The sequence below is a fragment of the Monodon monoceros genome, unplaced genomic scaffold (genome assembly GCF_005190385.1).
Source record: "Monodon monoceros isolate NGI ecotype Baffin Bay Population unplaced genomic scaffold, NGI_Narwhal_1 Super_Scaffold_21, whole genome shotgun sequence".
Classification (NCBI taxonomy): domain Eukaryota; kingdom Metazoa; phylum Chordata; class Mammalia; order Artiodactyla; family Monodontidae; genus Monodon; species Monodon monoceros.
In genome coordinates, this window is record NW_021703778.1 from 173,922,832 (window position 1) to 173,943,403 (window position 20,572).

The 20,572-nt window shown below is 60.2% G+C and overlaps 1 protein-coding gene across 6 annotated transcripts in view; it reads left to right on the forward strand.

Moving 5' to 3' along the window:
• Nucleotides 1-20,572, forward strand: part of PACS2 (phosphofurin acidic cluster sorting protein 2) — a 63,237-nt gene that overhangs the window by 29,822 nt on the left and 12,843 nt on the right. For 5 of the 6 annotated variants that reach the window (XR_003796010.1, XM_029238942.1, XM_029238944.1 and 2 more), the window contains exons 2-16: nt 2,984-3,071; nt 6,373-6,462; nt 7,822-7,947; nt 8,954-9,116; nt 9,633-9,706; nt 10,060-10,140; nt 11,307-11,366; nt 14,345-14,502; nt 16,097-16,187; nt 16,529-16,603; nt 17,327-17,469; nt 18,868-19,000; nt 19,308-19,412; nt 19,629-19,735; nt 20,072-20,226. Coding sequence is in view for 5 of the 6 variants with exons in the window: in XM_029238942.1 (XP_029094775.1) it covers nt 2,984-3,071; nt 6,373-6,462; nt 7,822-7,947; nt 8,954-9,116; nt 9,633-9,706; nt 10,060-10,140; nt 11,307-11,366; nt 14,345-14,502; nt 16,097-16,187; nt 16,529-16,603; nt 17,327-17,469; nt 18,868-19,000; nt 19,308-19,412; nt 19,629-19,735; nt 20,072-20,226 (1,649 nt within the window). In the remaining variant the exon portion in view is untranslated. The remainder of the gene's footprint in view (nt 1-2,983; nt 3,072-6,372; nt 6,463-7,821; nt 7,948-8,953; nt 9,117-9,632; nt 9,707-10,059; nt 10,141-11,306; nt 11,367-14,344; nt 14,503-16,096; nt 16,188-16,528; nt 16,604-17,326; nt 17,470-18,867; nt 19,001-19,307; nt 19,413-19,628; nt 19,736-20,071; nt 20,227-20,572) is intronic. The other variant, XM_029238943.1, reaches the window with a different exon arrangement.

The window sequence follows — 20,572 nt, forward strand, 5'->3', positions numbered from 1 at the left end:
TGTTGAGCATCTTTTCATGTGTCTTTTGGCCATCTGTATGTATTCTTTGGAAAAATATCTATTCAGGTCTTCTGCTCATTTTTTAATCAGGTTGGTTGTTTTTTCAATATTAAGTGGTATGAGCTGTTTATATATTTTGGATATTAACCCCTTATTGGTCATATCATTTGCAAATCGTTTCTCCCATTCCGTACGTAGATTGTCTTTTTGTTTTGTCAGTGGTTTCCTTTGCTGTGCAAAAGCTTTTAAGTTTAATTAGGTCCCATTTGTTTATTTTTGCCTTTTTCCTAAGTTATTATGATTATTCTAGTTCCTTTGCCTTTCCATATAAACTTAAAAGTCAGCTTACTAATAACTACAGAAAAGTCTTGCTGGGGTTTCATTGGAATTGCATTAAGTCTGTAGATCTAGTTTGGGGAGAATGAGTGTCCACGAGCCTGGCGCATCTTTGACCCCTTGTGATAGCAGTGGGGAGTTTCTAGCATGCAGATCGTGCATTTATTTTATGAGATTTAGGTATTTCCTTTTTGTAAATGGAAGGTTTTTTAAACACTGACTTCAGTTGTTCATTCCTAGTATATAGAAACGTGGTTGCCTTTCATATGTTGAACTGATGTCCTTCAATCTTGCTAAGCTCATTAGTTCTTGGAGCCCGTTTTCACATTCTCCTACATTCCTTGGGACGTTCTACATAATGATTGTGTTGTCTGAAAATAAGAAGAGCTTTATTCTGTCCTTTCCTATCCTTCTGCCTTTTGTTCCCTTCTCTTGCCCTCTTTCCCTGGGCAGGCCTTCAGTGCCCACTGAATTGCAGTGGTGAAAGGGTGCGGCTTTGCCTCGTTCCTGATCTTAGGGGACAGTATTCTCTCTCGCACCATCCAGCGTGATGTTCGCTGGGGACCTTTGGACGTGCTCTTAATCAGGTTGAGGGGATTCCCATCTATTCTTCATTCACTGAGAGTTTTTAATCATGAATGGATATTGAATTTGTCAGAAGTTTTTCTGAATTGATTGAGATTTTATGGTTTTTCATATTTAGTCTGGTAATGTGTATCACATTGATTTCAAATGTTGAACCAACCTTGCATTCCTGGAACAGACCCCCTTTGGTTATGGTGTATTATCTGTTGTTCCTTTTATATATGTCTGGATTCAGTTTGCTAATATTTTGTTGAAGATTTTTACATGTGTGTTCAGAAAGGAACTGGTCTGTAGTTTCCTTTTTTGTACTGTTTTTGTCTGATGTTGGTGCTGGTATCAGGGTATTTGCTAACCTCATAAGATGATTTGAGAAGTATTCTTTCCTCCTCTGTTTTCTGGAAAATATTTTGTAGAATTGGTGTTATTTCTTCTTTTACTATCTGGTTGAACTCACCTGGAGTTTTCTTTTTCAGAAGTGTTTAACTATTAATCCAACTTCTTTAATAGATCAGGCTGTTGTTCGTCCTGGTGGGTTTGGGCAGTTTGTAGCTTCCAGGGATTTGGTACATGATCTCAGTTCTCAGATGTGTGTGCACTGAGTTATCTGTACTATCCCTAATCGTGTTGTTCCATGTCTGTGAGCTCTGTAGTGATGTTCCTTCTTTGATTCCTGATACGGGTCATTTTTGCCTTCTCTCTCTCTCTCTTTCTTCCTTTGTGTGGCTGGAGTTTTTGTCAATTTTATTACTCTTCCCAAAGAACCAGAATTTGGTTTTATTTTTTCTAATTGTTTATTTATCTTCAATTTCATTGTTCTGCTTTTATCCTCATTTCCTGCCTTCTCACTTTGGGTTTAATTTGCGCTTTTCCTGGTGTCTTAAGGTAAAGCTTAGATTGTATAGTTGAGAATGTCTTTCTTTTCTAATATAAGCATTCAATGCTGTGAATTCTCCTCTCAGTACTGCTTTAGCTGCATTCCACAATTCTTGACATGTTGTTTTTCACTTTCATTCCACACAAAATATGTCTAATGTCCTTCCGGGCTTCCTCTTTGTCCTGTTGGTGATTTAGCGGGGTGTGGTTGAATTTCCCAAGTAGCTGGTGTTTTCCAGCTGTCCTTCTATTGCTGATTTCTAGCTAACTCCATTTTCGTCAGAGAACATACTTTATGTGATTCTGGTTCTTTTAGTTTGTGCTTGTAAAGCATTGTTTTATGGCCCAGGATGTGGTCTGTCCTGGTGAACGTGAACTGCTTTCATCCGTCTCCTTCTCTAGCTTTTTCCCTGGCCCTGCAGAGTCAGAGCAGCCCCCATGGTAGAGGGACTGAGCTGTGAGAGTGGCCCCGCCATGAGGGGTCCTGCTGGGCTCCCCTGCTTCACTGCTATGTGTCAGGGACTATCAGGGACGCACTGTGTCTGTCTGTCTCCAACCTGCAGCAGTCAAATAAGGGGCATCCTCTGCCTGGGAAGCCCTGGTGTCTGTCTCCTGGCCCCTCTGGGCTCAGTGGAAGGCAGATGACGGTCTCCAGGGAGACAGGCTGAGGTGAAGCCAGGGTGGGGCCTGTGGGATGGGTGGGACCATGTGGGTGGGCAGGACCCTGGAGAGGAGGGGGGCGGGGCCTCGAGTGGACCCTGAGGGCAGGGTCCCTGGGAGGCCTGTGCTCTGGCAGCTGGGAGTGGGATTCCCAAGCACTGGTACCTTGGTCCCTGGGGGCTTCCGGGGTTTGTGGTCTCAGGTTTCCTGTCTGCCTGCCCGTGGACCCACCCAGGCCACCTTCACCAGAGGGAGACCCTCTGCGGAGGGGTGCTTGGTCCAACAGTCTGGGGGTGCTGATGGGTGCCCCCTACGTGCAGGGACCCCGAAGATGGCTCCCAGCCTGGCCGGGCCTGGGCAAGGGCTCCTGGGATACGTGAGGGCCAGTCTCCATGAGTGACCAAGGTGCTGGGGTCAGAGAGCCCGCGGTCCAGCGGAGGCTGGGGCTGCTGCGGTTTGGGGCCTTCCTGGAGCATGAGAAGGCGTCGGAGTGCACGGTCACTGCTGAGCCCGTCTGTGCCCTTTGCAGGTTGTGCAGCCTGACCTTGAAGAAGCTGGTGGTCTTCAAGGAGCTGGAGAAGGAGCTCATCTCGGTGGTGATTGCTGTCAAGATGCAGGTGAGGGTCTGCCTGTGTCACTGGCCTAGGGCCACGAGGATGCCTGTGTTGCCCAGGAGATGAGAGGGGCACAGCTGCACCAGCAGCTGGACCCTTGCCTGTGCAGGAGGCCCCACCCTCCCGGGCACAGCGAAGGGCAGGCCACCAGGGTCCCGGGATGAGGGGGAACGCAAGTGTGCTGAGCTCACCTGCAGACGGGCCCCATGCAGAAGCTGGGACAAACCCTCCCTGCTCCCCGCTCACCCCCCCGCACTGCGTGCCCCTCGCCCGCCAGCCGTCCACCCGGGCCCAGCCTGGCTGTGCTCACCTCTCGCTCCCAGGCCATAATACTCCATGTCCCTTGGGCCTCACAGGTCCTTCTTTCTGCCTTTGGACAAGTGTCGGTGTTTCAGGGGGACCCAGCTGCCCCAGCGCTCAGCGCCCCCTTCCCTAGCAGCCCTGGAGGAGGGCCCCATTAGCCGTGCAAGCTGCCTTTTGGTGGCCCCGGAGGTGGGACGTGGGTCTCAGGCCCGGGCTGTGCCTCAGCAGGGCCCTCCCTCCCCCCGCACTGCTCACACGTGGCTTTATGTGGCAGCTCCTGGGAGTGGGGTGCCCTGGGCTCAGCCCCTCGGCTGGGGCCCAGTGGGTACGGAGGCCTGTCCTGTTAGGACCCCCAGACCGTCGGCACCACACAGGGCGGGGGTCCTGCTTCTCCCCCAGCCCCAGGCTGCTGGAGCCCAAGCTTGCGGCTGGCGTGGGTGCTCTGGACCTGGCCTGTGGCTCCTCGTGAGGCTCACCAGGGCCTCCTGGCTGGACCTCCAGGAGCAGCTCGTGGGCCTCGGGGCTAGGCTTTCCTCCAAACTGGGAGCTCAGGTTGGAGCCCAGCAGGCGTGAGGCCCGCCCTTCCCGGTCATTTGCCGTCACCAGAAAAGCAGTACACTGTTGAACAAAGACCCGAAGAAGTGCTCTTCCCCGCCGACGGGGCTGCCGCTCTCAGCGTGAAGCAGGCTGTGCCCGGCTGCACACCTGGGACGTGGGAAGATGCCCGCATGAGAACCAGCCCCGCCGGCCATGCTCTGGGCCTCCTGGCTCGGGAGGGGTCGATGGCACTCCGGGCCCTCAGAACAAGCTGGTTTACCCATCCCTGGCCTCTGAAACCAGCACTGTGGACTCTGACACGACCGGCGTCCCTGCGCTCTGGCCCCGTTCCTCCAGCTGCCCGTCTCTGCGGTCCTGCCCCGGACCCCGTCATTATTGAGAACTCAGCCTCTGGTCAGGGTCCCAGGCCCCTTGGAGCCCCCCGCTCCTCCAGCTTGCCCGAGTGCCCCCGTCGCCTGGGCCCGCGCCCCCAGTTGGCAAACACTCAGCTCCTTGCCTGCTTCTCCTGGGGCATCCTCTCCTGCCTGGGTCACCTGCGTTTCACACGGGTGACCTCAGCTGCCCCCCGCCCCCCGGCCCCTGTGTCCTGACTCCCAGAGGAAGCAGGCGAGCCGGCCTCCCTCGCTGACCCGAGTCTCCGTACGTGTATTCACTGCTGCCCCCTCGCCCATCTGCGCATGGGTCCTCCTTGCCCCGGGCACGGGCCTATCATTTCAGGTCCTGACCTGGATGGGATCATACGTTCAGGGAACTGGGGGGAAACAGCTGTGAGGGACAGAGGGGAACGGGCCAGGGGGTGGGGAGAGCACCAGACCGCACACGGGGAGCCTGCCCCCGGGAGAGCTAGGGCTGGGGGAGGACCGGCAGGAGGGCCCCTCGGCACACTCCGTGCTGGGAGCAGCTGCGGGCAGCACGGCCTTGGCACCAACGCCGCGTGCAAGCAGAGGGCAGTGTCTCCAGCAAGGCTTCTTAGCCACTCGGCCACCCCACACTGCTGGGTGCTGAGGGGCCCCACACGCCCCTCCCCGTCACTCCCGTCAGCTCACACGTCTGTGCGGCTCACGTCTTTGTCCTGGACCCACACCCCACTCCCACTCTCACCCCTTCCTCTGCACCCCTCATCTTGGTGAGACGCCTTGGGAGCTCCCGAGGCCACCCCTGGCCTCGTCAGCTGCGTGGTAACCTCTGCTCTCCAGCCTGACTCTGTGAATCTGGCTCCTCGTGGGGCCCCCTGGACGTGGGCTCACGGGGTTTGTCCTGCTGTGTCTGGCTTCCTGCACTTAGTGTAACATCTCCAAGGCTCGTCCATGTTGGGAGACCTAGTTTTAAAACAATACTATCATGAACATCATGAATCCATTTGGAACTTATTTTGGTACGAGGTTTGAGGTTGGGACCTGTGGGGGGGGGTTAATTATTTTTTTAAATTAATTGATTGATTGATTTTTGGCCATGTTGGGTCTTTGTCGCTGCGCGCGGGCTTTCTCTAGTTGCGGCGAGAGGGGGCTACTCTTCGTTGCGGTGCGCGGGCTTCTCATTGCGGTGGCTTCTCTTGTTGTGGAGCACGGGCTCTAGGCATGTGGGCTTCAGTAGCTGTGGCGCGTGGGCTCAGTAGTTGTGGCTCGTGGGCTCTAGAGCACAGGCTCAGTAGTTGTGGTGCACGGGCTTCAGTAGTTGTGGTGCGTGGGCTCAGTAGTTGTGGCTCGCGGGCTCTAGAGTGCAGGCTCAGTAGTTGTGGCGCACGGGCTCAGTTGCTCCGCGGCATGTGGGATCTTCCCAGACCAGGGCTCGAACCCGTGTCCCCTGCATTGGCAGGCGGATTCTTAACCGCTGCACCACCGGGAAGCCCCCGGGACCTGTGTGTTTTATACAGATGATTCACCACCCATGTATCACAGCCATTTAGTGATTAGCTTTTCTTGCCGACCTGAAGGCTCCTTATTACACACTGTTTGTTTTTACATGTGTCTGTGTGTTTTCTGAATCTAGTTCTAGGCTTGTACTGCTTTCTCTGTCCTTGTGACGGTGCCGCTGGGCTTTAATGACTGACCTTTGCACCCATTCTGCTCTCAGTGGGGCGGGGGGCAGTCCTGCTTTCCCAGGAGCGTGTGGCTTCTCGCACACCTGCTTGTCCAGCTGCATCTCTTGCTGCATCTCCATCCTGCAGCTGCGTGAAATTTGGCAGTGGCTGTTCTCAGTCTCCTCTCTCACAGCTTAGCACAGACTTCTAGAGGAGGACTTGGGTGTCAGAGGATATGGGATCTTTTAAGCCTCCGGATAAATCTCCCCGCGGGGCCTTTGGGAATCACACGCGCTCGGGCCTCACCCCCACCATCTGCGGGTCTTTGCCTGACAGTCTGAAGAGAACTGACAAGCCGACATCTTCGCTGTTTCATTTTAAGATGCCTTCTTCTGAACTAGGAGGTGTCTTGTTCTTTCCCAGGGCTCCAAGCGGATCCTGAGGTCCCACGAGATCGTGCTGCCCCCCAGTGGACAAGTGGAAACTGACCTGGCGCTGACGTTCTCCCTGCAGGTGGGCCTCCGGGGGACCCCCCACCCTCACCCTTCCCGCAGCCCCTGTGGCTACAGAGGTCCCCTCTCCCACAGGGCTCACTCTCCGAGGTTAGAAATGTGCTTGCTTATTAGGTCGAGTCTCTCGTCGCATTCCCTTGATGAAGAGAACGTAGTGAGGCCAAAACTCAGATGATCGGTTTAGGTCGCCTCATTCCTGTGTTTAGAAAAGATGGGGGAGCGGGGGCTGAGGGAAGCTACTCAAAAAAACAACATTGTTTAAAAAAAGAAAAAGAAAGATGGGGAGGAACCTATGGAAACTCGGTGTCGCGAGTTCAAACCCCTCGGGAGTATTATTTTGGGGTGTGCTGGTGGTGAACGTGGGCTGTTTAGACCGGGACCCCCCCCCACCGTGTGAAGCAGAGGCCCCCCGGGTGGGGGGCGTGAGTAGATCAGCTCTCCCCGACCCCCAGCCTCCTCACCCCACCTCCACCCCCGCGTCTCTTTGCATAATTAAGATCTGCGTTATTTAAATTCAGTGGATGTAGTTCTGGCTGAATACACTTGCTGTATTTAGTATCAGTGCTTTTCCGATACATTAAATTCCTCCATTCTCCCTGTGAGCGTGGAAGACAGGGCCGCGCTTTGGCGAGTCTGTGAGAACCCTGCCCGTCCACCTCTGCCCTCCCCCAAGAGCACCTCACCGGGCTGTGCCTGGCTCCGCCGGAGCCCAGACCCACAGCAGCTTTTGGGGTTTTTATTATTTTTATTTTTTGGCCATGCCCCGAGGCATGTGGGATCTTAGTTCCCCGGCCAAACCCACACCCCCTGCAGTGGAAGGGGGGGTCTTAACCACTGGACCACCAGAGGACTCCCCGGGAGTCAGGTTTACTGAGTATAATTTCCAAAACGTACGGTTCACTGTTTTTAAGTTTACAGCTTTGTGGTGCACAGGTGTGTAACCGCCACCGCAGTCAAGGTGGAGGGCAGTCCCATCGTGCCCCAGCTTTTAAAGGAGGTTTTTATTTGTGCACCTTGAGGAAGCGTGCACGTCTGCTGTGTGCACACGAGCTCTGCAGTGTGTAAGAGCCCTGCGGTCCCACGAGCAGGCGCAGGCGGCCTGGACCTGGAGTGCTGGGTGGGCACGGCCCGCTGGACTGCCAGGCGGAAGCACCGCTGAGCAGTTACTGCATGTCCACAGATGCGCAGGCCCCTCCGGAGGGCCTGGCCATGTGGCACACATCTGCCACCAGGGGCTGTCCCTGGCGACCGAGCCCCTTGATGACCAGCAGGGAGGGAACCCTGGGGCTCGGGTGCGTGAGGCCTCGTGGGTGTCGGTGGGCGTGGCTGCCTTCATTGCTGTGGCCCCCCCCTCCCGCAGTACCCCCACTTCTTGAAAAGAGAAGGCAACAAGCTTCAGATCATGTTGCAGCGCAGAAAGCGGTACAAGAACCGGACGATCCTGGGCTACAAAACGCTAGCGGCTGGCTCCATCAACATGGCCGAGGTTAGGGTGGCTGCGCGGCGGCCAGACCTCCCTCCTGCGCCCCCGGGGGGCATCCCTCCAGGCGCCCTTGGCCCACGCTGGCCCTCCTGGACGTCCTGCTCGGCGGGACGGGGGCTCCCTGGGGTGGGTGGACACGTGCTGCTGTGGGTCAGGGGCTGCCAGCTCACCTTTTTTAACTTGGCTTTTTCACTGATGGTGATAGGTGATGTTACTTTTCTCAAAATTCTTACTTTCTTACTTGACTAAGGAGTTGCCCACCCCCAACTAAGCCCCCCCAAATTAAAAAAGAATCTGGTTCATAAAACCCCAGCATCTAGATGTGATCAAAGGACCCAAAAGGCAGCTTCTAAAACGCAGAGGCACGCATTCGCTGGGTTATCATGACGAGACCCCATGAAGGTGAATGGCTTGGGCGTCTGGGACCAGCGCGGGGCTCAGGCCGGCACTGGGCGAGGGACGCAGGGGGGCTCTGCCGCTCTCCCCAGTTTATTTGATTATTTCATGATCAGAACGGCCGCAGGGCCTCATCCTGGTGGGCCAAACCTGGTGCATGTCAGCTCCGCTTGCACTGGGGGCCCGGCAAGCTCTGGCTTGCACTGGGGGCCCGGTCCTCCTTGGTCCCCCAGGGACACAGGTTCCTGGGGTTGAGTCCCGAGAGTCGGTGGCTATGCCTGGACTGGCCCCTGCGTGGCTTCACACCCTGCTCGCTGCCGCCGACCCTCCTCCCTGATGGCCTCCAGTCCTTAGGGGCGGGGCCTGGCTGACCTCCCAGCCTGGCCCGGTGTGCTCCCTCCCAGCCCGTCCACCCTGCTCCCGTGTCTCCTCTCTTGGCCTGTCCGCTGGCCCCCTGTCCTCGTGTCCTCCTGCACCGCCCCCTGCCACCGTGCTTGCCCTGCGGAGTGCACCCCCTGTCGTCACCGCCAGGGGAAAGCCCACCCGACCCCCAGCGTGTGCCCCCCCGCAGGGTGAGGCTGGTGAGGCCTCTAGAACCGCGCCCTGCCCACAGGTGATGCAGCACCCCTCCGAGGGCGGCCAGGTGCTGAGCCTTTGCAGCAACATCAAGGAGGCCGCGGTCAAGGTGGCCGAGATCTGGATCTTCTCCCTGTCCAGCCAGCCTATCGACCACGAGGACAGCACCATGCAGGCCGGCCCCAAGGCCAAGTCCGCCGGTGAGAGCGGCTGCAGGCAGCGCTGCTGTCACGGGTGCCGCCTCCTGGCCACTGGCCCGTGGGCTCGAGAGGTTGGGGAGGGGATGTGAGGGTCTGCGGCTACTCTCTGGGCTGCGGGCGTGTCAGCCCTGCCTGCGCGCTGGGACACGGTCAGGAAGCAGGTCATGGGGTCGACCATGGTGCTTTGCAGGGTCTGGCATGGTCGTGGTGTGGGCTGTCACCTCCATCGCAGTTGGGGTCACCATCTCCCCTGAGGCGAGGGTGGGCCAGTGGGGACCTAGTCGAGCAGGAGACCCAGTTTGAGCCCTGTGACGGGCAGAAGGGCTGGGGGCCACGGTGGGGGGCTACAATGTGCAGCCCCTGCCCACTCGACAGTCCATCTGCCGCGTGTGGGGCTGTGTCCTCGCGGCTCCCCTGCACACCGGGGGCGGGGGGCAGTCACTGGGGCGCCACCTTATTGCTGGGACACGGGCTGGAACGTCGAGGCGCCCTCCCTTCCGTCTGCTCACCCCGCAGATAACTACTCCGAGGAGGAGTACGAGAGCTTCTCCTCCGAGCAGGAAGCCAGCGACGACGCCGTGCAGGGGCAGGTAACACGGGGCCCTGGGGGCGCCAGCCTCGAGGCTCCCAGCGCCCCGTGCCCGGCCCCTACCAGACCCCCAGCAGCTGTGCAGCCCGCCGTGGACGGGCCCAGGCCCCCCCCAGAGCCACTGTTGCCAGGGTAGCAGTGGGCATAGAGGGCTGGGAGCCTGGTCCCCGTCCCCGGGGCTGGAGGGTGTCAGCAGACGCGCTGGGACACCCAGGAGACCAGGCCCCTCCCCAGGCCGCCCAGGGAGGCCGCCCGTCCACGTGGGTCGGCCCTGGGCCAGGCGCACAGCAGGCAGGGCCAGGGTCCCACGTGTACTGAGGGTGGCCTGGCCCCAGGTGCCACGTGTCTCTGCAGGATTTGGACGAGGATGACTTCGACGTGGGGAAGCCCAAGAAGCAACGGCGATCGATAGTAAGAACGACGTCCATGACCAGGGTCGGTGGAAACTGGTTTTACTAACACTGGGGAAGGGCAGGGGGTGGGGGCCCGGGGTGGGGGCCGGGTGGAGCCCTCGGGAGGGGCGGGTCAGGACGTGAGGCAGCCTGCCCTGGGATCACATGGGCACACGCGCTGTCCCCTGAGCCCAGCCCTGTGGCTTCTTCAGAGGCCCAGTCTCTTCCCCAAATACAGCGTGAAGGTGGGGAGACCCCATGCCATGGCCTTGCCCTGGGAGGGGGGCTGTGGCCTATAGCCCAGAGGACAGGGGGCAAGGCCACTCTTGGAGAAGAGCAGAGGGCCGGTCCCCTGCCGCTTGGCCCAGACACGCCCAGCGTGAGGCCAGCCCCCGCCCCCAGCTCTGCTCTGTGCCCAGGGGTTTGGAAGGGCTGCCAGGCTCCTTCTTTAGGAGGGAAGTCCAGGCAGGGGCCATGGCCCATCATGAATCGTCCAGCCCCGGTGCCAGAGCTCCTGGGTGAGCTCACAGTGCCGAGCCACTCTGCCCTGCGGCCCCAGGCCAGGCCAGCTCGAAGGGAGACCCGGGAAGCCCCAGTGCTGATGGCCCAGCCCAGCCCCAGAGACCACTGCCCCCCCGGCCATGCTGGGAGACCGTGGGCTGGTCCCCATATACCGGGTGACGCGCGTGTTTTGGACCGTGGTGTGGAGGCCCGCATGCTGCTGTGACAGTACCTGTTTGAGCCTCAGGTCCAGGACCCGAGGCCCAACTACTGTGGAGGGGGCGTGGGCCTCCTTTTGGGTGGCCTCGGTTGGAGGCCAGTGGCCAGGGCAGCACCAGGAGCAGATGGGCTCGGGCCCCGATGTGCCCTGACCGCACCCTAGTCCCGAGGAGGGAGGGCGGGGGCCTCACTGGCACAACCATAGATGCGCCCTCCCTGCGGCTCCCCTTCCCGGCTCTGAGGCTGACAGCCCCTCCCTCTCTGGGTCCATTTCTTAGTCTGACCACAGCCGTGGTTTCCGATGCTTGTGAAAACACTACTGTTGTTAAAGTGCTGGCAGCCGTGTTCAGGTTCGTAGGTGCTGCCGCGTGTTTGAGCTGTGCCCCCCGCCGGCTGAGGCCGCCCTCACGGTGCAGCCCGGTGCCGGCCCCACTGTGTTCTCCGGGAAGCGGCTCCAAGGGCTCTGATGCCGGCCTGCTTGTCTCGCAGCAACAGAACTTCAAGCAGAAGGTCGTGGCCCTGCTGCGGAGATTTAAAGTTTCCGACGAGGTGAGTGCGCAGCCCCGCCCCCCCGTGGCAGCCCCGCGTCCAGTCGGCGGAGGGCTCTGGAGGCCAGTGCCGGCGGATCCCGCTCTGCTGTTCGCTGCCCCCGTGGCCCTCTGGACGTCACTGCCTTCTCCAGGAGCGAGGGTGATGGTGGCGCCTGCCCCGGGGACGCTCGAGGGGCAGGCAGGGCTGCGGGCGATGCCTGCTGTGTTTCTTGACAACTTGCTCTGAACAGACCTGGAGGAGAGCGGGACATTGTCTGTGGGGGGTGTGACCACGGGTTTCTGTGTTTTGTGTTTTTTTATCAATCAACTTGATTTTATAGGGCGGTTTTAGGTTCACAGCAAAACTGAGTACAGAGTTTCCATGTGCCTTGTCACCCCACACACTGCCTCCCCATGATCAACATACTATGTGTTTTAAAGTTTCTTTTAGCTTTTTTCTAGTCTCCAAATGATGACTTTGTGTAACTGATAACCAGAAAAAAAAAAATCTTTTTTTTTTTTTTTTTTTAATGTGATCAGAGGAAAATTAGTCCCCAGGTTCTGGACCCACCCAGGAGAGGTGGCATTTAAGTATCGAAGCCCCAAGACATCGTTATCACATGTGTCATGATGACCCGTAAAGCGAGCTGTGTGCTTCCCGGAAGCCACGGCTGTGCGTCCACGCGCGGTGGTGGGGCATCCTCTTGCAGCAGCTCTTAGCGGGTCAGCTGCTCGAAATGGGCCCGGCTCAGCCATGGTCCTTCCCACACTGACCTACAGCGTCAACATGATTCCTATCAAATCACCAGCTGCCTTTTTGCAGAAACCAACCAGCTAGTCCTGAAACTTATGTGGAAATGCAAGGGACGCAGAAGCAACAAAACAATCCTGAAAAAGCACAAGTTGGGGCTTCCCTGGTGGCGCAGTGGTTGAGAGTCCGCCTGCCGAGGCAGGGGACACGGGTTCGTGCCCCGGTCTGGGAAGATCCCACATGCCGCGGAGCGGCTGGGCCCGTGAGCCAAGGCCGCTGAGCCTGTGCATCAGGAGCCTGTGCTCCGCAACGGGAGAGGCCACAACAGTGAGAGGCCCGCGTACCGCAAAAAAATAAAAAAGCACAAGTTGGAGGACTCACCTGTCCATTTTCAAAACTTACCTAAAGCTCCTGTCATGAGACTGTGACGGGTCAATGAAGTAAGGTTAAGAGTCCAGAAATAAGTTCTTCTATTTATGATCGGTTGATTTTCGACAAGATGCGAAGACCATTCAGTGGGGAGAAAAACAGCCTTCTCAGCAAATAGTGCTGGAACGATTGGGTATCTGCACACAAAAGAGTGAAGCTGGACCCCTACCTCACGCCACAGCCTACAAAAACTAACTCAAAACGGGTCAAAGATCTAAATGTACGAGCTAAAACTAGAGACCTCTTAGAAAAAAACAGGGGTATTTGTGATCTTGGGTCAGGCAATGGTTTTTTAGATAATGACACCAAAAGCATGAGCAAACGAAGAAAAAATAGGTAAGTTGGACTACGTCAAAATTTAAACCTGCTGTGCTTACAATACCATCAAGGAAATGAAACAACAGCCCACAGAATGGGAAAAATTTTTTGCACATCGTATATCTGGGGCTTCCCTGGTGGTGCAGTGGTTCAGAATCCCCCTGCCAACGCAGGGGACACGGGTTCGAGCCCTGGTCTGGGAAGATCCCACATGCTGCGGAGCAACTAAGCCCGTGCGCCACAGCTACTGAGCCTGCGCTCTAGAGCCCTCAAGCCACAACTACTGAGCCCACGTGCCACAACTACTGAAGCCCGCGTGCCTAGAGCCCGTGCTCTGCAACAAGAGAAGCCACCGCAATGAGAAGCCCGCGCACCGCAACGAAGAGTAGCCCCAGCTCGCCACAACTAGAGAAAGCCCGCGCGCAGCAACGAAGACCCAACGCAGCCAAAAATAGATAAATCAAATAAATTTTTTAAAAAATCATATATCTGATAAGAGACTTGTATCCAGAATACATAAAGCACACTTACAACTCAAAAACAGAACAATGTAGTTAAAAAATTAATTGTCCACTTTAAAAATTGGGCAAAGGATCTGACTAGATAGTTCTCCAAAGAAGAAATACAGACAGCCAATCAGCCCGTGAAGAGATGCTTGGCATCTCTAGTCTTTGGGGAACACAGATCAGAACCACAGACTCCTCTTAATACCCACTAGGGCGGCCGTCACCAGGAACACGGAAGATAAGTGTCGACAAGGCTGTGTAACAGTGGGAACCCTCACACGTGCTGGAGGGAACGGAAGCGGTGCAGCCACTGTGGAGAACAGGCCAGCGGTGCCTTGGAAGGCTTGCCAGGCACCCAGCACCCACTGCTGAGTACTTCCCTACGAGAGATGGAAACACGTCCACACGTTTAGCACGTCCACTGATAAACAGTCACAGGAGCTTCACCTGTAGTGCAGACGCTGGGCGCATCGCCCTGTCCTCCACCGGCTGTTGGTCAGACATACTGTGACCCCTCCCGTGGGTGGCCCACTATCAAGAAGGGGCAGGCTGTGGGCAAACACACTTACACACACAAACACACACACACACACACACACGTCACGCTGAGTGAGGGGAGGCTGCACGCGGAGCAGTTCCATTCATGTGCCATCCTGGGAAAGGCCCGGTGCACGGGGCTGGGTGGGGGGACCGTCGGGGGCAGGGGGTGCCTGGGGAGGGAAACCTTTTACATCCTGATTGTGGTGGTGCCACACCACAGCACACACTGTCATAGCACCGCCTGGTGCTCTAAAGGGTGCATTGGGGTGTTAAAGCTTCCGAGGCTGGGGAGAAGAGCCCCCTGCGCAGCGCCCGGGTGACCAGAGGTCCCCAAGGGACTGGCTGGTGGCACAGGCTGGAGGAGGGGTGCTGGGCGGCCGTGCGCCCTCCTCCCGTCTGTCCCTCAGGAGCCCCTTCCCACCGGGCCAGCCTCACACCTCTGATCCCACGTAGGTCCTGGACTCGGAGCAGGACCCTGCAGAGCATGTCCCCGAGGTGGAGGAGGACCTGGACCTTCTGTACGACACGCTGGACATGGAGAACCCCAGTGACAGTGGCCCCGACATGGAGGACGACGACAGCGTCCTCAGCACCCCCAAGCCAAAGCTCAGGTGGGCACAGCCACTGGCCGGCGTATGCCACCACGCTGGGACACAGTGGACACGGCCGTCTGCCTTCAAAGCCGGAGGTTGGCAGAGGCCAGCCCAGGAGGAGGTCCATCTGGGGGGTCGTCCGGGCCGGAGGGAAAGGTGGTTTGTGAGAAAGCAGGCCCTCGGGGGTGCAGGCTCTGGGGAGGGGAGAGCAGGAGCCGCAGACCCCAACGGTGCCCCAGGTCTGCGGTGCTTCCAGAGGTGAGAAGTGGCGAAGTGACAGGGTCCAGTTTGTATCTGGAAAAGGTCTCTCTGGGATCTGCTGGGAGCAGCTCGGGTCATCCCTGCAGGAGGCTGTGGTGTTGGGGCAGGAGGGGGGCGGGCCGGGAAGTTGTGTGGAAGGCGGGCCCTGGGCGGGGGGTGGGGGGGATGTGGGCTGGGGAGGGGGTGCTGGCTGGGCATCACAGGAGGGGACCGGTGAGCATGGGCCCACAGGGCTCTCCGTCCGACGCGGAGACGAGGGGCGTGCTGGGGCCACCCCCCAGGGGCACGGGTGCGGCGTGGCTGGTGCTGGAAGGGAGCCTGGGGGACAGGTGATGCGGGCGCTGATGCCCGGCCTGGTGGAGAGAGCGCACGGGTCTGAGTCCGCCTCAGGAGCCGGTGGGGCTGGAGGGGGTCCAAGTCAGGCAGAGAGGTATGTGGACTGGTTGGTTTTTAAACTTAAAACAAGCATAAGTCAGACACAGGGAAGCACACACGAGAAAGGGGTGGCCATGCTGTCACCTGCCCTCTGGCTCCCGCTGCAGCCTCGCACACCCACCTCCCAGTGCAGCGTCCCCAGCTGCTGACCAGCGACCTTTGACTCAACTGCCCAGTTACCCTCCTCTGGGAGGTTGGAGACTGTGGGCTCAAGTCAGGGTGTCGGCCACTGGCCTCCTGGGGGCTCAGCCAGGCGGCTGCAGGACGGGGCTCCTGCCTCCCTTCTACCTGCTGCCCCCTCCACCTTTAAGGCCAGCACGGTGGTCGTGTCCCTCGGTATTTGCCCCCCGACCCCTCTCCGCCTTCAGTTGGAGAAGATCTCTGCTTTTATCAGCCGCCGTGATTGCCTCGGTGCCCGGCTGACCCGGGCCGTCCCCGCCTGTAGCTCCCTCCATAATGTTAGCTGTGCCTGTAGGGCAAGCCCTGGCCAGCCCGCGTCCCAGTCCTGAGGCTGAGGCGTGGTGTCTCAGGCCTGACCCTCCTGCCACGCACCGTGGTCCCGCCCCCCGTGGCTTCGTCACCAGACACTGCGTGAGTCCCGTCCCTCGTTTTGGCTTGACCTTCAGCTCCTGCAAGCTGGCTGTGGTTTCCCCACCCGACAGGCCTCCAGCCCGGGTGTCAGGTGCAGCTGTCAACGTGTGCCGCTGGCCACCCCGCCAGGGCTGAGGCCAAGAGCAGATGGGGTCTTGGGGCACAGGTCTGCTCAGCTGCTCTCAGGCCCTCGGTGTCCTCGCCTGTGCCATGGTCCTCAAGGGTGGGGGCCCTGCTGCGCGTCTGACCCCGCCAGGCGCAGTGGCTGCGCCTTCAGCTCGGGGAGGTACTGGAGAATAACGCGCTCTCCGTCCGCGCCACCCAGGCCGTACTTCGAAGGCTTGTCCCACTCCAGCTCGCAGACAGAGATCGGGAGCATCCACAGTGCCCGGAGCCAGAAGGAGCCTCCGAGTCCGGTGAGCGGCCCGGAGCCAGGCAGCCCCATGCTCCCACTGGGGTCCTCAGGTGGGGGTGGGGCGCACCCTGATCCTTCCTGTCTGTCTGAGACCCTCGAGGCAGCTTGCACATTGGTGCTGGACCGACCCAAGGCCAAGCATGCTCCTGGTTTCTGGTGTGGCCCGGGTCCCCCTTCCAGGTTCTAGGTGACAGTCGTGGGGTGACCCTGAACCCACAGTCCAGGAAATCCTGGCCAGTCTCCCCAGGCTGCCTCCAAGCCCAGAACCCCCTGCCCAGAGGTGAGCCAGCCTCGGTGCCATGGTCGGACACAGCCTGATTCCCTCCCGTCTCGTCCACACAGGCTGACGTGCCCGAGAAGACGCGGGCCCTCGGAGGGAAGCAGCCAAGTGACAGTATCTCCGATTCCGTGGCCCATGTGAGCAGGCGGGGCCACGTTCACGGGTGCCAACAGAGAGCCCACTTATGTGTTGCCTCTAGGGGTCTGATCCCTGACCGGCAGGTCCTCCTGCTTCCGCCACCCAGAACCTGTGCACAGAACCACGAAGGCGCCCCTGAACTCACCCCCACCCCAGGGAGGGGGCCCGGTTTCACCCCATGCCAGGGGAACGGTCAGGGACCCCCGGATTCACCCCACTCCAGGGGGACAGTCAGGGCCCCCCGGATTCACCCCACCCCAGGGGGACTGTCAGGGCCCCCCAGATTCACCCCCACCCCTGGGGGACGTTCAGGGCCCCCCGGATTCACCGCACCGCAGGGGGATGGTCAAGGCCCGCCCTGGATTCACCCCAGCTCTGGGGGGCAGCAGGCGTCCCCACGCTTCCCTGTCAGGCACGGCCCGTGAACACCACGGCTGGTTCCTGCTGCCCTTGTGAGGGGTCTTAGGTCCAGAGGAGGTTTGGGGAGGGTTGGTGCTGGTCTCCCGGTGGCAGCCAGGACTGGGAGCCCTGTGGTTGGAGGGTGAAGTCAGCTCACTTCCCAGGGCAGCACGTGGCCGTGTCCACACGCAGGGAGCCACCAGACCAAGAGAGGTCTAAGCAGCCTCACCCAGACCAAGGCCCCTCTGGCACAGGAGCGCATGGCCGAGAGGAGGCCCCGGAGGGGCGTGCGTTCCCGACCAGCGCCATTCTCTGTCCATCAGAGCGCACCCGCCCCGGGGGAGCAGCCAGCCCAGCCCGAGGACAGCCCGGAGGTGGAGACCTCTGCCCTGGACATGTTCACGGAGAAGCTGCCACCCAGCGGGCGGATCACCAAGACAGAGTCTCTGGTCATTCCCTCCACCAGGTGACTGGCCGCCCGGGGAGGCCATCAGGCCGGCGATGCCTGTGTGGGCCAGTGTGGGAGGGACCGTCTGACCGGATGAGCGTCCTCTGGGAAGCACTCAGGTCTCCAGGCCCGTCCTGGGGGGTCCACATTGGACCCCCACCCCCCATCCGCACCGAACTAGCCGCCTGCAGGTCTGACCGGGCTGAGGTGTGGCTGCCTGCTCCAAGGGCAGGGGAGGTCCCGCTGTCCTTGACTCCCGTTCTCCTGGACCAGGGACTGTACGAGTGGAGCAGGGCTTGTGCTAGGTGCCGGAGCACGTAGGGTGTGCCCTGCTGAGCCCACGTGCGCTGCGCTGGGAGAGCTGGACCCAGCGGCTGTGTGGACGAGCACAGCAGCCCTCACGGCGTGTGAGAGGGTCCGGCACAGGACGTCTGTGGGGCGGGGGAGGGGTGGCAACTGGGCCGGGGTCCCGAGGACCCTGCCCCCCAGAGTGGGTCATGTAATTGGGTGAGCACTGCATCAAAAGCTGGGGTCTGAGCCGCAGTGGCCTCAGGTGGCTTCCTGGTGGTGGACGAACCTTCTGGGTCCCTCACCTGCCCTCTTCCCCTCCCCCACCTCGGTCAGGTCCTTGCTTCGGCTCTGCTGCTCCTTCCTTGGGCACCCACCCTCGCCCTCTGAGCTGCCCTGTGTGGCCACCTCCCCCGCCCCCGCCCCTGGCCGCAGTTGGCCACATGCCCACCACTGCCTCAGGGCCTCAGATCCCACCCCACAGCTCGCTGCCCCCTGGAGGGCCACAGAGCCGGCGTCGGCCTCCGCCCCGCCCTCTCCCGGGGCTGCGGTCCTGTGCAGCCGACGCTCAGCACGCTGCATCAGGCCTTACGCCCCGATTTTCAAGTGTGGTACCCCACAGATCAGCCCTCACTGCCCACCACCTGCCCGCCACCCCACGCAAGTCTACTCACAGAAACGAGAAACAAACCCCAGCATTAATATGGCATTTGGTATTGAAACCCCCAGCCTAGCTTTTCACCCGATGGCAGCCCTTGCCCTGGCGTGAGACCCAGCGGGACAGGCACCTCGAGCACCAGGGTGCCCTGTCTTATGTTTCTGTGGCAGGAAGTTTCCAGAAGCAGTGGGTCTGGGCGCTGGCACTGGCCTGGCGGGGGCACACAGAGGCCTGTGTCAGGGGCGGGAGGAGCTCCAGGCCACCGGGCACCGGGCTGCACCAGGCTTGTGTCCCGGGCGTGGGAGGTCTCAGTCCCCACAGGTGCCCCTCGGGCCCTCTGGGGTTGGTGGGCTGTGTGGCCTTCGGCCCTGCTGCACCACGACCACCCTCAGCCGCCTCTGCTGCTGGGTGGCCCTTGCCTGGGGCAGCGAGTTCCTGCAGGCTGCCCCAGCCTGCCCCTTCCCCCGCAGGGCCGAGGGCAAGCAGGCTGGCCGCCGGGGCCGGAGCACATCGCTGAAGGAGCGGCAGCCGGCGCGTCCGCAGAATGAGCGGGCCAACAGCCTGGACAACGAGCGCTGCCCGGACACTCGGAGCCAGCTGCAGGTGGGTGCCCAGCCCAGGGCGGGGACCCCGGCCACCCCCGGCTGGCCCAGGGCGGGCGGCTCCAAGGCGAGGGCGCCTGTTCTCTACCTGGAGGGCTTGTCGGGACAGCCTACTGCCGCTGCTGCTGCCGCCCCGCTGCCTGTGGGCTGCAGTGGCCCTGCGGCGCCTTCAGCCCCGTGGCCGCTGTCCACAGCGAGGCCATGTGTCTGAGCGCTCCCAGGTGGCTGCTGGAGAGGGAGTGGGCTGAGCAGGTGAGGGGCAGGCGCAGCTCCCCTCACACTGGGTTCGGCGGGCACTGTGTCTTCAGATCCCCAGGAAGACTGTGTATGACCAGTTAAACCACATCCTCATCTCCGATGACCAGCTCCCCGAAAACATCATTCTTGTCAACACCTCGGACTGGCAGGGGCAGGTGGGGAGGGGCGGCGCATCCTCCCCGCAGAGGGGAGGGGGGAGGGGCAGTGCAGCCTCTGCAGGGTGGAGCGTCCAGGGGCTGGGCGTCCACCCGCAGGATGCAGTGGCGGGGGTGTCTGGCCAGCCTTGCCTGTTTGAGGACCCTGACCGAGGCGTGCTCACAGGCGAGGCTGGTGGTGGGTGACTCGGAGGCTCACCCTCCCCCGCCTCCCAGTTCCTCTCAGACGTCCTGCAGCGGCACACGCTCCCCGTGGTGTGCACGTGCTCTGCTGCCGACGTCCAGGCGGCCTTCAGCACCATCGTCTCTCGGATACAGAGATAGTGAGTCCCACACCCTCTGTGGCTGCCGCCCGGGAATCCATGGGGATCTCTGCACCCCAGCGTTTTGTGTGGCTCCGTCCTGCCGATCCGCAGTCTTGCCAGAGCAGGGTGGAGAGCAGTGGCCCAGGCGGGAGCTTCCTCAGCGCTGGGGGAATCCTGGGCGGGTCTGGGGGGCCTGGGTTCCGGTGGCTCCATCAGCGTGAGCCGCGGGAGAGGCCAGGTGGAGGGGAGCAGGGGCGCCCTGGGGCCTCCCTCGGGCCCAGCGAGGACGGCCCTCGCGGCGGGGACGGCTCCCTGAGGCGTCTGTTCCCTCTCGTCCTGCCTGCGGGACCGCAGCTGCAACTGCAATTCCCAGCCCCCGACCCCCGTGAAGATCGCCGTGGCGGGAGCGCAGCATTACCTCAGCGCCATTCTGCGGCTCTTCGTGGAGCAGCTGTCCCACAAGACCCCCGACTGGCTGGGCTACATGCGCTTCCTCGTCATCCCACTGGGTGAGGGGCGCTCTTGATTCCGCATGAGCCACGCGGGTGCCCGGCAGCGGTGTCCGCCCTCCGAGCGCCCGCAGGCCCCGCAACTTGGGCGACTCGATGTCGTCTTGGATTTGTTGTCAAAGTGCCAAGCAGGGGTTGGTTATTAACCTCTTAAAGTTATCAAAATCTCCTGCAAATCAAAACCAAAATCCCATTTTTCGGCTTACGCAATATGTTGCAAACAAATCTGTCTCCTGGAAAGGGCTGAGGTGTAGAGGAGACCCCTCCCCGCAGCGTGAGAGGCCGTCTGGTCTGCAGGACACACCTTGGTCCGGCCGAGTGATCTGTGTTCCAAGGAGGCCGAGAA